Below are 15,697 nucleotides of genomic sequence, written 5' to 3'. Positions count from 1 at the left end.
AATCTTCTATATTTTAATTCAGAGGAAAATTCACATTATACATACATCAAAGATATTGCTAAATTAATAAAACCACAAGTATGTAAAAGAACAAATAAAATATATATTTGTTTGCATTGTCTTAACTTCTTCCATACACAAGAAAGATTAGATAAACATTCAAATTATTGTGGTGAACATAAATCAACGGTAATCAATATGCCTAAAGAAAGCTCAAAGATCACATTCAAAGATGAAAAGAAAAAGATCAAACATCCATTTGTTATATATGCTGATTTTGAAAGTATTCTAGAAAAAATAGATACTGCTTCTCCAGATCCAAAAGAATCATACACAAATAAATATCAAAAACATACTCCTTGCGGTTTTTGTTATTATATCAAATCATCCGTTGGTGATAAATATAACACGTTAGAGGAGTATAGAGGCTCAAATACCCCAGAGGAGTTTGTGAAACGACTAGAAAAAGACTGTGTCCGATTAACCAAGATAATGAGAGAAACCAATAAACCAATGTCCTTGACGAGTGAACAGAAAAGGGAATTTAGAAAAAACAATGTTTGTCATATTTGTGAGGAAAAAATTGGTGAAGGTCTAAAGGTTAGAGATCATTGTCATCTCACTGGTAAATATAGAGGTCCGGCTCATCAAAGTTGTAATATTAATTATAAACTCCCCTCTTTCATTCCTGTCTTTCTTTATAACAACGCTCATTATGATACGCATCTATTTATTAATGAACTTTCAAAGACATCTGGACACATTTCAGCAATTCCTAACACGGATCAGAAATACATTTCATTCACAAAAACAATTCACACATCTCCTATTACTCATATCAGATTTCTTGATACATTTAAATTCATGGCAAGTCCATTGGCTAACTTGGTTCAAAATCTAAAAGAGTTTCCATGTCTTTCAGAGTATTTTTCAGATAAAGATTTTCTAACACAAAAGGGAATTTACCCCTATGACTATATGTACTCATTTGAGAGATTCAATGAAACACAACTTCCTTTAAAAGAAAATTTCTATAACAAATTAAACAACAGTCATATATCTGATAAAGATTATGTACACGCACAAAATGTTTGGGAAAAATATAACATCAAGAATCTTGGCGAGTATCACGATTTGTATCTCAAAACTGATGTGCTTTTATTGGCCGATGTATTTGAAGCCTTTAGATCTGTTTGTCGCACTGGATATGGATTGGATCCTGCTCACTACTACACAGCACCTGGATTGGCTTGGAGCACGATGTTGAAAATGACAAAACAAGATTTGGATTTGATAACCGATGTCGATATGCTTTTGATGATTGAAAAGGCAAAAAGAGGTGGAATTTCACAAGTATGCTCGAGCAGATACGCAAAAGCAAATAACAAATATCTTCCAAATTATGATTCAACGAAAGAGAGTTCTTACTTGATGTACTATGACGCAAACAACTTGTATGGCTGGGCAATGTCTCAAGCTCTTCCTTATGGGAAACTAAGATGGGTAAAGGAAAAAGACTACACAAAGGTTTTACAAGATGTATGTATCTCTACACAAAAAGAATTGGATGATTCAAAGGTTGGTTATTATTTTGAGGTCGATTTAAAATATCCTGAAGAACTTCATATCAAACATAAAGATCTTCCATTTGCTTGTGAGAAAGAAAGTCCAAAGAAAGAATGGTTGAGTGATTATCAACGATCGTTTGATATAGGTGAATCAACAGAAAAATGACTTACTACATTATATAACAAGAAAAATTATGTACTACACCAAAGAAATTTGCGACAATATTTATCAAAAGGTCTAAGAGTAGAGAAGATCCACAGGGTTCTAAAGTTCAATCAAAGTCATTGGTTAAAGGGGTACATTGATTTTAATACACAAAGAAGAACAGAGTCAAAAACTGATTTTGAGAAAGACTTTTATAAATTGATGAATAATGCGGTCTTTGGTAAGACCATGGAGAATGTGAGGAAAAGACAAAATATCAGACTAGCAACATCTTGGGAACAAGCATCAAAATTAATTAATAGACCGAGTTTTACTAGAGCTGAGGTCTTTACTGAGAACTTTTGTGCGATCCATTTGGTTAACGAGAGTATTGAAATGGACAAACCTATTTACATTGGAACATCAATTCTTGACTTGTCAAAGTCATTAATGTATGATTACTTTTATATTAATCTAAAATCAAAGTATAAGGATAATGTGTCATTGTTGTATATGGATACTGATAGTTTTATTTTGAAAATTAATACTGATGATGTTTATTCAGACATGAAAAAGGACATTAATATCTATGATACAAGTAATTACAGTCCAGAGAGTGAGTTGTTCTCTTCTAAAAATAAAAAGGTGATTGGAAAGTTCAAGGATGAATTGGGAGGAAATGTTATGAGTGAATTTGTGGGATTGAGGTCGAAGGCTTATGCTTATAAATACATTGTGAATAACGTTGAAAAGACTGATAAGAAGTTAAAAGGTATAAAGAAAAATGTCATTAAAGAAACAATAAACTTTAAGGATTATTATAACTGTTTAACAACAAAGAAAGAAGAGTTTAGAAAGATTAATGGAATAAGAAGTTATAAACATCAATTATATTCAGAAGAGGTGAATAAGAAAGCATTGGGGGCATTTGATAAGAGGTTTATTTTAGAAAATGGAATTGATAGTCTCCCTTATGGTTATATAAGTGTATAAGTGATAAGATATATAAGTGATAAGATATATAAGTTATATGATATAAGTGATAAGATATATAAGTGATAAGATATATAAGTGATAAGATATATATAAGTGATAAGATATATATATATATAAGTGATAAGTTAAAAAAGGGGGTTAGGGATTTTAACGGGCTACCGCCGCCTTTTTTACTATTATATAAATGATAGAACCAAGTATCAACCAGACTAAAGAGTGGAGGTGTAATCAACCTTGGTATATAAATGGAAAACATAACGAATGTGAAAAATATCAGATTCAAGAGGTTGAGAGAATCACTGGTCAGAAGTTTCTCAAGACGGATAAACGTATTCATTTGTTAAGTGGGGTAATGGAGGGCGGGAAGAAAAATATATTAGAGTGGAGTGAGAACTTTAATGGTTATCAATCGGATAATAAATATTATAATTTTAAAATGGTATGTGGGAGAGGAGGAGGTCAAACAAGAACCCTCCGTGAAACATACCACTTTATACTTTCACAACAAAAGGTTAAGGAACCTGTATACTTTATAAATATACTTGATGGGGATGAGTTCTATAGGAGAATGGAACTCTTTAAAAAGTTAGAAAGAGATAATATATTTATAGGCTCATTAGTAGAGTGGTCTAAGGAACTACATTAAGGGGGTAGTGGGGGGAATAGGGTAAAAATTACATGTAAGTGAGAAGTATCATAGGTTCATAATGCTAGAAGGATTATATACACAAAGAATTAAGTTAAGCACCCCCCCGTTTTTTTACAACCTCGCACATTACAAGTTTGTTGTCGTCAAAACAGTGTAATATACCCATGATATTGCTATATTTTCTGGAGAAGTGATATTATGGTCACATAAAAACATAACAATCATGCCGTTTTCAATATTTTATTCTGAATAATTTAAGGTGAAATTTTTTGGGAATTTTAGGCATATTTTCACCTCAATTTAAGTATGGAGCTATAGGTCCATCACGGACAGTGTGGATGACGTTTATGTTTTCTAACGTACAGTCATTGTTCTGAGAAGACCTCTAGCGATCTTTGCGTCAATAACGTGTGTAGGACCCACGTGATCGGATGGAGCAAGGTGCTGTGACAACCATCCCCTGGCCTGCGTACAGTCCTGACCTGAACCCCCTCGAGCACGTTTGGGACATGTTGGGATGACAAATTGCGAAGATGGACCCTCCAATAGCCAATCTGGATGAATTGGAACGTGCATTACATCGGGAATGGAACAACCTGCCACAGCAACGCATACGACGGCTTACAGGGTCTATGAGACGTAGGGTTGAGTCAGTGATCCGATCACGTGGGTCCTACACACGTTATTGACGCAAAGATCGCTAGAGGTCTTCTCAGAACAATGACTGTACGTTAGAAAACATAAACGTCATCCACACTGTCCGTGATGGACCTATAGCTCCATACTTAAATTGAGGTGAAAATATGCCTAAAATTCCCAAAAAATTTCACCTTAAATTATTCAGAATAAAATATTGAAAACGGCATGATTGTTATGTTTTTATGTGACCATAATATCACTTCTCCAGAAAATATAGCAATATCATGGGTATATTACACTGTTTTGACGACAACAAACTTGTAATGTGCGAGGTTGTAAAAAAACGGGGGGGTGCTTAACTTAATTCTTTGTGTATAGGTTCATAAAGGAAGAAAATCATAGGTTCATAAGGCGAGAAGGATTATAGGTTCAGAAGGTGAGAAGGATTATAGGTTCATAAGGTGAGGATTATAGGTTCATAAGGCGAGAAGGATTATAGGTTCATAAGGTGAGAAGGATTATAGGTTCATAGAGGGAGAAATAGAGGTGTTTATGGTTTTTGAAAAAGACAGGGGGGTAAATGACGTTAGATAGGGATTTCCCATGTTAAACGGAGGTGTCCCAGAAGCAACATTTATCACCTACTACCGTGCGCTCTCCAAAGCTGCTCCTTAGAACTCTTTCTTGGCACCTCTGTGCAACTCTCTCTTGGCGCTTCTCACTTGGCACTTCGCACTTGTTCTTTCGCACTTGGCACTTGTTCTACTTGGCACTTGGCACTTGGCACTTCTGCCGTATCTCTGACTCAACTTCTCAAAGGCTTCCGCGCGCGCTTTTTATAACGCCGCGGGCGATCCAGCCGCCGGCCTCTAGAACACGCCCATCGGTGAGCTCGCCTCGGCCCTGATTGGTCGGCACGGGCTCTCTGGCTCCACCCTTGATGACGAGGGGCGGCCAACGCCCTGGATTCGGCAGCTCCTCCCCCTTCTTCTCCAAGCCCACCTCGTGGCTAATGGAGTCGTGGTGAAAACCGCCCAATAGCTGCGGCGAATGCAGTTGGCAATCGAGGCTTTGTTATTGACAATGAAAGGGGATCGATCTATTTGAATTCGGTGCAATGGAGGGTCAATTAATGGAAGACACAGCCTTAACCTACATAGAATAAGGAAATAAACTACCAACAAGGAGGAAATCTAAGATTGGCTAACGTGATTGTTTATGACCTAATTACGGGACGCACTTTGACCTTTATACACAACTGGAGGAAGGAGGGCGATATTTTTACAACAATTTACACAACAATAAAAAAAACACAATCCTCATATCCACAACAATATAATAAGTCAGACATAATGTGAAGGTGACAGTATAGGTCAGCAGAAAGCACACTCATTTTCAAGTCATGACAACTGACCTATCCTGACTACACATCATACATGACATGACTACATTGACTACACACAACTGACCTCATGTCATGTTCGCTGGAAAAAAAAAGAAGAAAAAAAAGTGTGGCCAGTTTGTTTGGACCGCAATTTACACGGAATAACCATTCGGTCGATGAGCCATGGTGCAAGTCCTGTTCCGAGTAAAGGAAGAGATCTTCACGGACATCCCGGGTCACGCAAGAAGAACATTTACGGAGGACTTTTGATTTGATTATAGGGACACCATGCATCGGGATGGGTTTCCATTATTGGGACACCATGCATCGGGATGGGTTTCCATTATTGGGACACCATGCATCGGGATGGGTTTCTATTCTCGGGGCACCATGCATCGGGATGAGTTTCTATTCTAGGGGCACCATGCATCGGGATGAGTTTCTATTCTAGGGACACCATGCATCGGGATGAGTTTCTATTCGAGGGACACCATGCTTGGGATGAGTTTATATTCTAGGGACACCATGCATCGGGATGGGTTTCTATTATTGGGACACTATGCATCGGGATGAGTTTCTATTATATTGGGACACTATGCATCGGGATGGGTTTCTATTCTCGGGACACCATGCATCAGGATGGGTTTCTATTCTAGGGACACCATGCATCGGGATGGGTTTCTATTCTCGGGACACCATGCATCAGGATGGGTTTCTATTCTCGGGACACCATGCATCAGGATGGGTTTCTATTCTAGGGACACCATGCATCGGGATGGGTTTCTATTATTGGGACACTATGCATCGGGATGAGTTTCTATTATTGGGACACTATGCTTCGGGATGGGTTCCTATTTTAGGGACACCTTGCATCGGGATGGGTTTCTATTCTAGGGACACCATGCATCGGGATGGGTTTCCATTATTGGGACACTATGCATCGGGATGGGTTTCTATTCTAGGGACACCATGCATCGGGATGGGTTTCTATTATTGGGACACCATGCATGGGGATGGGTTTCTATTCTAGGGATTCCAATACATCGGGATGGGTTTCTATTCTAGGGATACCATACATCGGGATGGGTTTCTATTCTAGGGACACCATGCATCGGGATGGGTTTCTATTCTAGGGATACCATGCATCGGGATGGGTTTCTCTTCTAGGAATACCATGCATCGGGATGGGTTTCCATTATTTGGACACCATGCATCGGGATGGGTTTCCATTATTGGGACACCATGCATCGGGATGGGTTTCCATTATTGGTACACCATGCATCGGGATGGGTTTCCATTATTGGGACACCATGCATCGGGATGGGTTTCCATTATTGGGACACCATGCATCGGGATGGGTTTCCATTATTGGGACACCATGCATGGGGATGGGTTTCCATTATTTGGAAACCATGCATCGGGATGGGTTTCTATTATTGGGACACCATGCATCGGGATGGGTTTCCATTATTGGGACACCAAGCATCGGGATGGGTTTCCATTATTGGGACACCATGCATCGGGATGGGTTTCCATTATTGGGACACCATGCATCGGGATGGGTTTCCATTATTGGGACACCATGCATCGGGATGGGTTTCTATTCTCGGGATACCATGCATCGGGATGTGTTTCTCTTGTCGGGATACCATGCATCGGGATGGGTTTCTCTTGTAAGGATACCATGCATCGGGATGGGTTTCTCTTCTAGGGATACCATGCATCGGGATGGGTTTCCATTATAGGGACACCATGCATCGGGATGAGTTTCCATTATAGGGATACCATGCATCGGGATGGGTTTCTATTCTAGGGACACCATGCATCGGGATGGGTTTCCATTATAGGGACACCATGCATCGGGATTGGTTTCTATTCTAGGGACACCATGCATCGGGATTGGTTTCCATTATCGGGACACCATGCATCGGGATGGGTTTCCACTCTAAGGACACTATGCATCGGGATGGGTTTCCATTATAGGGACACCATGCATCGGGATGGGTTTCCATTATAGGGACACCATGCATCGGGATGGGTTTCCATTATAGGGATACCATGCATCGGGATGGGTTTCCATTCTTGGGACACCATGCATCGGGATTGGTTTCCATTATAGGGACACCATGCATCGGGATGGGTTTGCACTCTAGGGACACTATGCATCGGGATGGGTTTCTATTCTAGGGACATTATGCATCGGGATGGGTTTCTATTCCAGGGACACGATGCATCGGGATGGGTTTGCACTCTAGGGACACTATGCATCGGGATGGGTTTCTATTCTAGGGACACTATGCATCGGGATGGGTTTCTATTCCAGGGATACCATGCATCGGGATGGGTTTCTATTCTAGGGACACTATGCATCGGGATGGGTTTCTATTCTAGGGACACTATGCATCGGGATGGGTTTCTATTCCAGGGATACCATGCATCGGGATGGGTTTCTCTTCTCGGGATACCATGCATCGGGATGGGTTTCCATTCTAGGGATATTGTTGGGATGAGACTAGATTATAGGGATAATATGTGTCAGGATTGCATTCCATTTTAAGGATCCCCAAAGGAAAGACGTCATTGCCTTCACATAAATGACTGGAAAATTTGCCAAAGGTGCACTTGCCGCTCCACGTTTCATTTGTTTTCATACAAGGATGCAAAAGCAGAAATGAAATAAATTAATTTCTCAAGATCAGATCTAGGAATTTGCAGTTTTTCAAATTTTAACTTAGTTTCCCGTTAAATATTGCAGTCATTATTGTATCCTTATTTTTTTCACTTCACCTCAGTTGAATTATTTATGCTGATATTTACTCCTGAGCTTCAGAACAGCTGTAAGATATCTTTTTCTGATGCACTCAACATTCCACTGTTCCGCACAGGTCGCAGATTTTGCCAAAATCTCTGTGAAGTGGATGCTGAAAGTGCGAAGACGCCATCGCGGACACCGTGCTCGCCAGCTCAATGAAATGCCAAGATAGATGAGATGGAGCTCATGAGAGAGCACGTGAAGCTGAGCACTGGATTCTGGAGAAGACAGAAATTGCTATTCATGAAGAAGCAAAATCGATTGTTTTCACTGACCAGCTTTCCTGTTTCCAAGGGAGTATTTATCTTGATTGGGCTTGTTTATCTGATATACAGGGCCCAAAATCAAGAAGCTTTCTCAACGTTCAAATCGCACAATGGGATTTTACTTGACTGATAGTTTTGTGAGGCTTAGATTTCTGTTCACACAACATTTACCACAGTTTTTATGACATGCGTGCTTTGTAGGATGGCCTCGAGGTACGCACACTCACCTCTGAGCTATCTAGCCTGGGTTTGAATCTCGAGCCAGCTACAAACTGTCATTCTGGTGTTTCCCTGGCAGGGTGATTCATCAATGTGTGTGCCGTCCCTCGGATGGACAGTCAAAGGGCATCCCGTCTGCCAGCATTAGTTGGTAGATGTTAAAGATCCCACGGTGTCCTTCGCAAAGAGAACGTGGGTTATTGCCATCACCCTGGCCAAATTACAAGTGGTCGGTCTGGCCTTCTTGGAGGTTCCTTGACCCCAAGTTGTACTGCTTGCTATGTTGGAGTATGGATGCTGTCTGGGCAGCAGTTTCTGCACTATAAACAAATTGATCAAGTTCTTCACATTTCATGTGAACGGCTTTCTGCAGCTCCGAAGGTGAACCAACACCCATAATATGGCATTATCAATGTAAAAATTTTTTTTTAATTCCTATGGAGGTTGTACATAAATCACATGCAGGAGGACAAAGATATTAAAAGACCTCGGTACACTTTTACATGAACCTAAAGGAAATAGGTAGACGAGAAACAAACATGTATGATATATGGGATTTGAACCTCAGGTCTCTGTATCATGATCGAGTCACACATTCCCCCTCACGGGCCAACCCAACATTTCAAGGACAGTTTTTGTTAACTGTAACGAGGTATTTATACTTTATTTTTGATCCATCACCCTGCCCTTTATTTGCTGACCTGAGCTAAATGAGGTCAGATTTAACACACTTCTCCAATATTTCCCTCACTTTGTCACCATGTGCAGATATATATGCCAGCAGGAGCACCCGGCGCTGCGAGGGGGGGGGGGGTCAAAAAGGAGAGGGAGGGGTGAGGAAGAGAGCAGGGGGGGGTGGAAGGGGGAGGGGAGGGGGGAAGTAAGGAGATAGGGAGGTGAGAGATATACTACATATACATCTTTTTGGGGGGGGGGGGAGTGGGGAGGGGCGGGATGGCTTTGACAGGCCCCTCGGTTTTGGGGGAGGAAAGGAGGAAAAATTTTCCCATGCAAAGAGTGCTTTAACCTCAGTGTTGCCCAGGTAAAAAAAAGAAAATTGTAATACCCTGTGCCACCATCAATAGGTGGTGGCAGTACACGGTACACGTTTACATAGAGAATTTATACCCCACTCCCGGCCCCCAGACCCCACATGATGCTGCGGCCACATAGCCTATGTTACCCCCCCAGACAAAGTTGTAGTTGTATTTGTATTTGTACCCGGAGTAAAGTATAAAAGTGTTTATAGCTGGAATACCCGGTGTTGCTCAAGCGAAAAGGAAACTAACATATTTGAAATGAGGGCAAATATAATGGAAAAGCAATTACATCCAAATCGGAATCCATCACAAATATCAAATCATCATTTTACCTTATCATTGAATATATGTTGCTGAATGTGCCATTGATCACGTTTCTGAGTCAAGTATGATGACGTTCAGAAAGAAGAAGAAGCCTAACCACTATCTTCGTCCGTTTCCGGAATTGTTATATTATTTGTGTTCAAATGTCTGGTGATTGTTTTGTATTTATTTATGCGAATGTGGACTTGTATATAACTGTCATTAATCCAAAAGGCTTCGACACTATAGAGCGACTTATTATTTTTTTTAAAGGAACTTTTTTTTTCTTTTTCCCCCCAAAAAAACGTTTTTGGCCTAAAACACTCACTGATGAATCTCTGAAAGTTTGACGAAGATCCGTTCAGCCATCTCTGAGAAAAATGGCGACACACACACAGACCAATCAATGGCTGTCTTATAGAGTAGTAAGTACATAATATATATGTTGTGGCGGACACAAAAGCCCACTGGCGTGGTGACATCATTCCACGCACCAAGTGGGCGGTGGCCACGCCCGAGGGGTAGGCGTGGCCTCATGATATACACCGGGCGACCAGCCCGGAGCATTTCAGTGTTACAGTGTAGTCTTACAATAAAGACGTTTATATGTTACCGCTTGTCCGCTTCCTCCTTGCTCACAAGCAGCGCGCGTAACGCCGCGCTTTACTGGTGACCCTCGACGTTGGATCTGCCATAGCGATCCTTCCGAACACGACGCCATTGCAATGGCCAACGACAAGGCAATGGCGATTAAACTTCCCGAATTTTGGGAGGCCCAGGCCGAAGTCTGGTTCGTTCAAGCCGAAGCCCAATTTCAGCTTCGGCGCCTCACCAACGACGACCTGCGCTACTGCCATGTCGTCGCCTCCCTCGGGCCCGGCACGGCCGCTCGAGTTGTGTCCGTCCTTCGCCACCCACCGGACGGCCACAAGTACGAGGCACTCAAGCGGCTACTCCTAGCCACGTTCAGCCTCACGGACGACGCACGGGCCGATCGCCTCCAGGATCTCCCCGAGCTCGGTGAGACGCGCCCGTCGGTCCGAATGGACCATATGCTGTCACTGTTGGGCGACGAAGCCCCCGGTTCGCTATTCCGGGCGCTTTTCCGGCGCCAACTTCCAGCGCAGGTTCGCCTCGCGTTGGCCGGGACCGAGCTAACGGAACCCCGAGCATTGGCCGCCAAGGCGGACAGGTACTTCGCCGCTTCGGACACGCGGGCGAGCGTCGGCGTGGCCGTCACGGCCCTCGACGCTGATGTTCAGCAGCATGTTCCACAGCATCAGCTTCTACAGCGCGCTGATGTTCAGCAGCATGCTGATACGCACCTCGTGAACGCCGCCACGCCCCGCCCACCGCCGCGGCGAAAACCGCCACCGCGGGGAAACCCGCCAACTCCACCGGCCGGGCGGAGCCAGCCGCGCTCCTCCAGCTCCACCACCTGGTGCTGGTTCCACGCCAAGTTCGGCCACGAAGCTCGGCGGTGTCATCCGCCGTGCTCCTTCAACGGGTCGGGAAACGCCCGGGCCGGCGCTCAATAGTGGCGATGAGCGCCGGCCGTTCGAGCAGCCTGCTGTTCATAACGGACACCTTCTCCGGGCGCCGTTACCTGTGCGACACGGGAGCGCAGGTGAGTGTCATTCCCGCCGGCACGTCAGACAAGCACGCCGCGGGTGGGGGCCCCGCGCTGCTTGCCGCGAATGGGACGCCCATCCGTACGTACGGAAAACGCTGCCTCTCTCTGCGGTTTGGAGGGCAGGTTTTCCGATGGACGTTCGTCACCGCCGACGTGCCCATGGCACTGCTTGGCGCGGACTTCCTGTGCGCTAATGGGCTCCTGGTCGACGTCAAGCGCAGACGGCTTGTCCAGGCCGAGACGTTCAGCTCGCTCGCTTGTGCGTTGCCCAGCTCAACGAGCGGCTTGCCAAGCGGCTTGCCGAACGATTCGGTTCCGGCCACGTTGGTCTGTACGCTTCCGGCAGCGGACGCATTCACCCGCCTCCTCGCCGGCTTCCCGGCCCTCACGCGGCCCACCTTCTCGGCGGGGGCCGTCAAGCACGGGGTGGCCCATCACGTCCCCACCGTCGGGCCACCGGTCTACGCCCGGGCACGCCGCCTCGAGCCGACGAAGCTGGCGGTGGCAAAAGCGGAGTTCGCTACCCTGGAGCGACTCGGCATCGTTCGGCGCTCAGAGAGCGCTTGGGCGTCGCCGCTGCACATCGTGCCGAAGCCCGGCGGGGGATGGCGACCGTGCGGGGACTATCGCCGTCTCAATGACGCCACGACTCCCGACCGCTACCCCGTCCCCCACATTCAGGACTTTTCCGCCCGTTTGGCGGGCAGGTCCTTCTTCTCGAAGGTGGACCTCATACGCGGCTACCATCAGGTCCCCGTCAGGCCGGAGGACGTCCCGAAGACGGCGGTCATCACGCCATTCGGACTCTTCGAGTTCCTGCGCATGCCCTTCGGTCTGAAGAATGCGGCTCAGGCATTCCAGCGACTGATGGACAGCGTCCTGCGCGACTTGGATTTTGTCTACGTCTACCTGGACGACATCCACGTCGCCAGCGCGTCCCGCGAAGAGCACCTACGCCACCTCCGCACGCTCTTCGAACGCCTGGGCCAGCATGGCCTGATTGTGAACCCCGCAAAGTGCCGGTTCGGCGCCGCCACAATCGATTTTCTGGGGCACCTTGTCACCAGGCACGGAGCCGTCCCCCTGCCGGCCAAGGTGGAGGCGGTGAAGGGGTTTCCGCGCCCCCGCACGATCAGAGGGCTGCAGGAGTTCCTGGGCATGGTGAACTTTTACCATCGGTTCCTGCCCCGTATCGCCCAGCTCCTGCGCCCCCTGCACGAAGCTCTCCGAGGTAAGCCGGGCAAAGGCGACGTTACCTGGACCGAGCAGATGGACACGGCGTTCACGGGCGCGAAGCTCGCCTTGGCTAACGCCACCATGCTCGCGCACCCGGCGCCCGATGCACCGATCGCCCTCACCACCGATGCCTCGGACTATGCGGTGGGCGCGGTGCACGAGCAATGGGTGCGTGGAGCTTGGCAACCGCTGGCGTTCTTTAGCCGGCAGCTTCGCCCGCCCGAGCGCCGTTACAGTACCTTCGACCGCGAGTTGCTCGGACTTCACTTGGCGGTCAGGCACTTCCGCCATCTGCTCGAGGGCCGGGCGTTCACTGCCTTCCTCGACCACAAGCCGCTGATCTTCGCGATGGGCAAGGTCACCGAGCCGTGGTCGGCCCGGCAGCAGCGTCACCTCTCGGCCGTGTCCGAGTACACGACGGACATCCAGCTCGTCGCGGGGAAGGACAACCCGGTGGCGGATTGCCTTTCCCGGGCCGTCGCCCACGCAGTCCACCTCGGCATCGACTATGCCCGGATGGCAGCGGACCAGGCCGCTGACCCCGACATCCAGGCCTTGCGGACCGCCGTCACAGGCCTCCGCCACACCGAGGTGCCGTTCGACGGCGCGGGCGTGGCCCTCTTGTGCGACGTCTCCCTCGGGCGTCCTCGCCCCATCGTGCCCGCGGGCTGGCAGCGCCAGGTGTTTTGACGCCATCCACGGCCTGTCCCACCCGGGCGCGAGGGCCTCCCAAAGGCTGATCGCCGACAAGTTCGTCTGGCATGGCCTCCGGAAGGCCGTCCGCGGCTGGGCCAGGACGTGCCTCGCGTGCCAGCGCGCCAAGGTGCACCGGCACACCCAGGCCCCGTTGGCCCCGTTCACGGTGCCGGAACGCCGGTTTGACCACGTCCACGTGGACCTGGTGGGACCTCTGCCCCCCTCGCGGGGTTTCACCTACGTCCTCACCATGGTGGACCGCACCACCCGGTGGCCGGAGGCCGTGCCCTTGGCGTCGACAACGGCGGCCGATGTCGCGCAGGCTTTCATCGCCACCTGGGTCGCCCGGTTCGGCACCCCCTCAGACATCTCATCCGACCGCGGCCCCCAGTTCACCTCGGAGCTCTGGGGGGCGGTTGCGCAGGGGCTCGGGGTCCGGCTGCACCGAACCACGGCCTACCACCCCCAGGCTAACGGCCTGTGTGAGCGATTTCACTGCTCATTGAAGGCCGCGCTCCGGCCACCCTCCGCGACGGCGGCTGGGTCGACAGGCTCCCCTGGGTCCTGCTGGGCCTCCGGACGGCGCCCAAGGAGGACCTGCGCGCATCCGCGGCGGAGTTGGTCTTCGGGCAACCGCTGCGGGTGCCGGGCGAGTTCCTCCCCGACTCCACAGCACCATGGTCCGTGGCACAGCAGCGCTCCGCTCTGCAAGAGACCGCCCAGAGATTCGCCCCGGTGCCAACGGCATGCCACGGGCACCCACCGACGCACGTCGCCCCGGAGCTTCGCACGGCGGAGTACGTCTTCGTCCGCCACGATGCCCATCGGACACCACTGCGGCCCCCGTACGACGGGCCTTTCCGCGTGCTGGAGACCGGGGCGAAGCACTTCACCCTGGACATCGGCGGTACTCCTGACCGCGTTTCGGTAGACCGCCTCAAGCCGGCCCACCTCGATGTGGACCATCCACCGCCAGTGGCCCGACCCCCACGTCGGGGCCGCCCTCCTGCGGGCGGACCCCCGGCACCGCCCAGCCCCGCCGCCACGCCGCCCCCCGGTCCTGCACACATCCCAGGGGCAGCCAGGGGCATCCCACCTGGCATCCCTGCACCCCGGACGCCGCCGATCGCCAGGGGGCGCTTCGGCCGGGTCATTCGTCTGCCCCGCAAACTGGCCCTCCAGGTGCGCGGGAATTCTGGGGGGGCGCGTGTGGCGGACACAAAAGCCCACTGGCGTGGTGACATCATTCCACGCACCAAGTGGGCGGTGGCCACGCCCGAGGGGTAGGCGTGGCCTCATGATATACACCGGGCGACCAGCCCGGAGCATTTCAGTGTTACAGTGTAGTCTTACAATAAAGACGTTTATATGTTACCGCTTGTCCGCTTCCTCCTTGCTCACAAGCAGCGCGCGTAACGCCGCGCTTTAATGTATATAATATAAAAAAAATATTTAAAATTTTTTTTAATTCTCTTTTTTTTTTTTGGGGTGGTGGGAGGGGTGTGAAACCGGAAAGGCAAAGATTCCTGTTTCCCGAGCGCTGGCCAATGTTGATGTCCGACACACGCTTCAAGTAAGCTCGGGCCGTGGGGATGGCAGAAGCAGAGGTTATGCAGGAGAAAATTCCAATAGCTTTTTGCTTTGGATGACGTGAAAAAAAACTACCTTTGAGAGGTAAACGAACTGTGAAGATTTCTAAGTGATTATAGGTAATAATGAACATGTGCGTGAGAGGGAAAGAGTTTGAATTGTATCAGTCAATGCTAGACAGTTAATGTGTTTATATTATGTTTAACGCCACTTCCACTCATATGCACGTCATTTAACCAAATGGAAAGTAATCCTGCAAACTTAACGAGTGACCGTTTGAAATAATCTGCTGTGAAATTGGAAGCACTTATGGGGGGGGCCTAGTGCAAGTTTTTCCCAATTACATTCCCTGGAAAAACTGTGAATATAAAAACACTAGCAAGATACCCGTGCTATGCACGGGTGGGAAGCTAAAATCAAACGCATGTAGCTAAAATCAAACACAGGGAGATGTAGTTTGTGTTTAGGCCTGTTAAACTGTTCGTGCTTGCATTGGTGCTTGGAACCATGGTGCTTGCATT

At 48.0% G+C, this 15,697-nt stretch overlaps 1 protein-coding gene across 1 annotated transcript in view; it reads left to right on the top strand.

The window, feature by feature from the left end:
* PACC1 (proton activated chloride channel 1) overlaps positions 1 to 10,633 on the top strand; it is a 66,699-nt gene extending 56,066 nt beyond the window's left edge. Inside the window, exon 9 of the mRNA XM_068101397.2 lies at positions 8,267 to 10,633. Within this exon, the coding sequence (XP_067957498.2) occupies positions 8,267 to 8,365 (99 nt within the window). The 3' untranslated portion in view covers positions 8,366 to 10,633. The remainder of the gene's footprint in view (positions 1 to 8,266) is intronic.
* The last annotated feature ends 5,064 nt before the right edge of the window (positions 10,634 to 15,697 follow it).

Source organism: Myxine glutinosa, chromosome 12 (assembly GCF_964187855.1).
Source record: "Myxine glutinosa chromosome 12, kmMyxGlut1.1, whole genome shotgun sequence".
In the NCBI taxonomy this organism is placed as follows: Eukaryota; Metazoa; Chordata; class Myxini; order Myxiniformes; family Myxinidae; genus Myxine; species Myxine glutinosa.
This window is presented reverse-complemented; position numbering and strand designations above follow the sequence as displayed.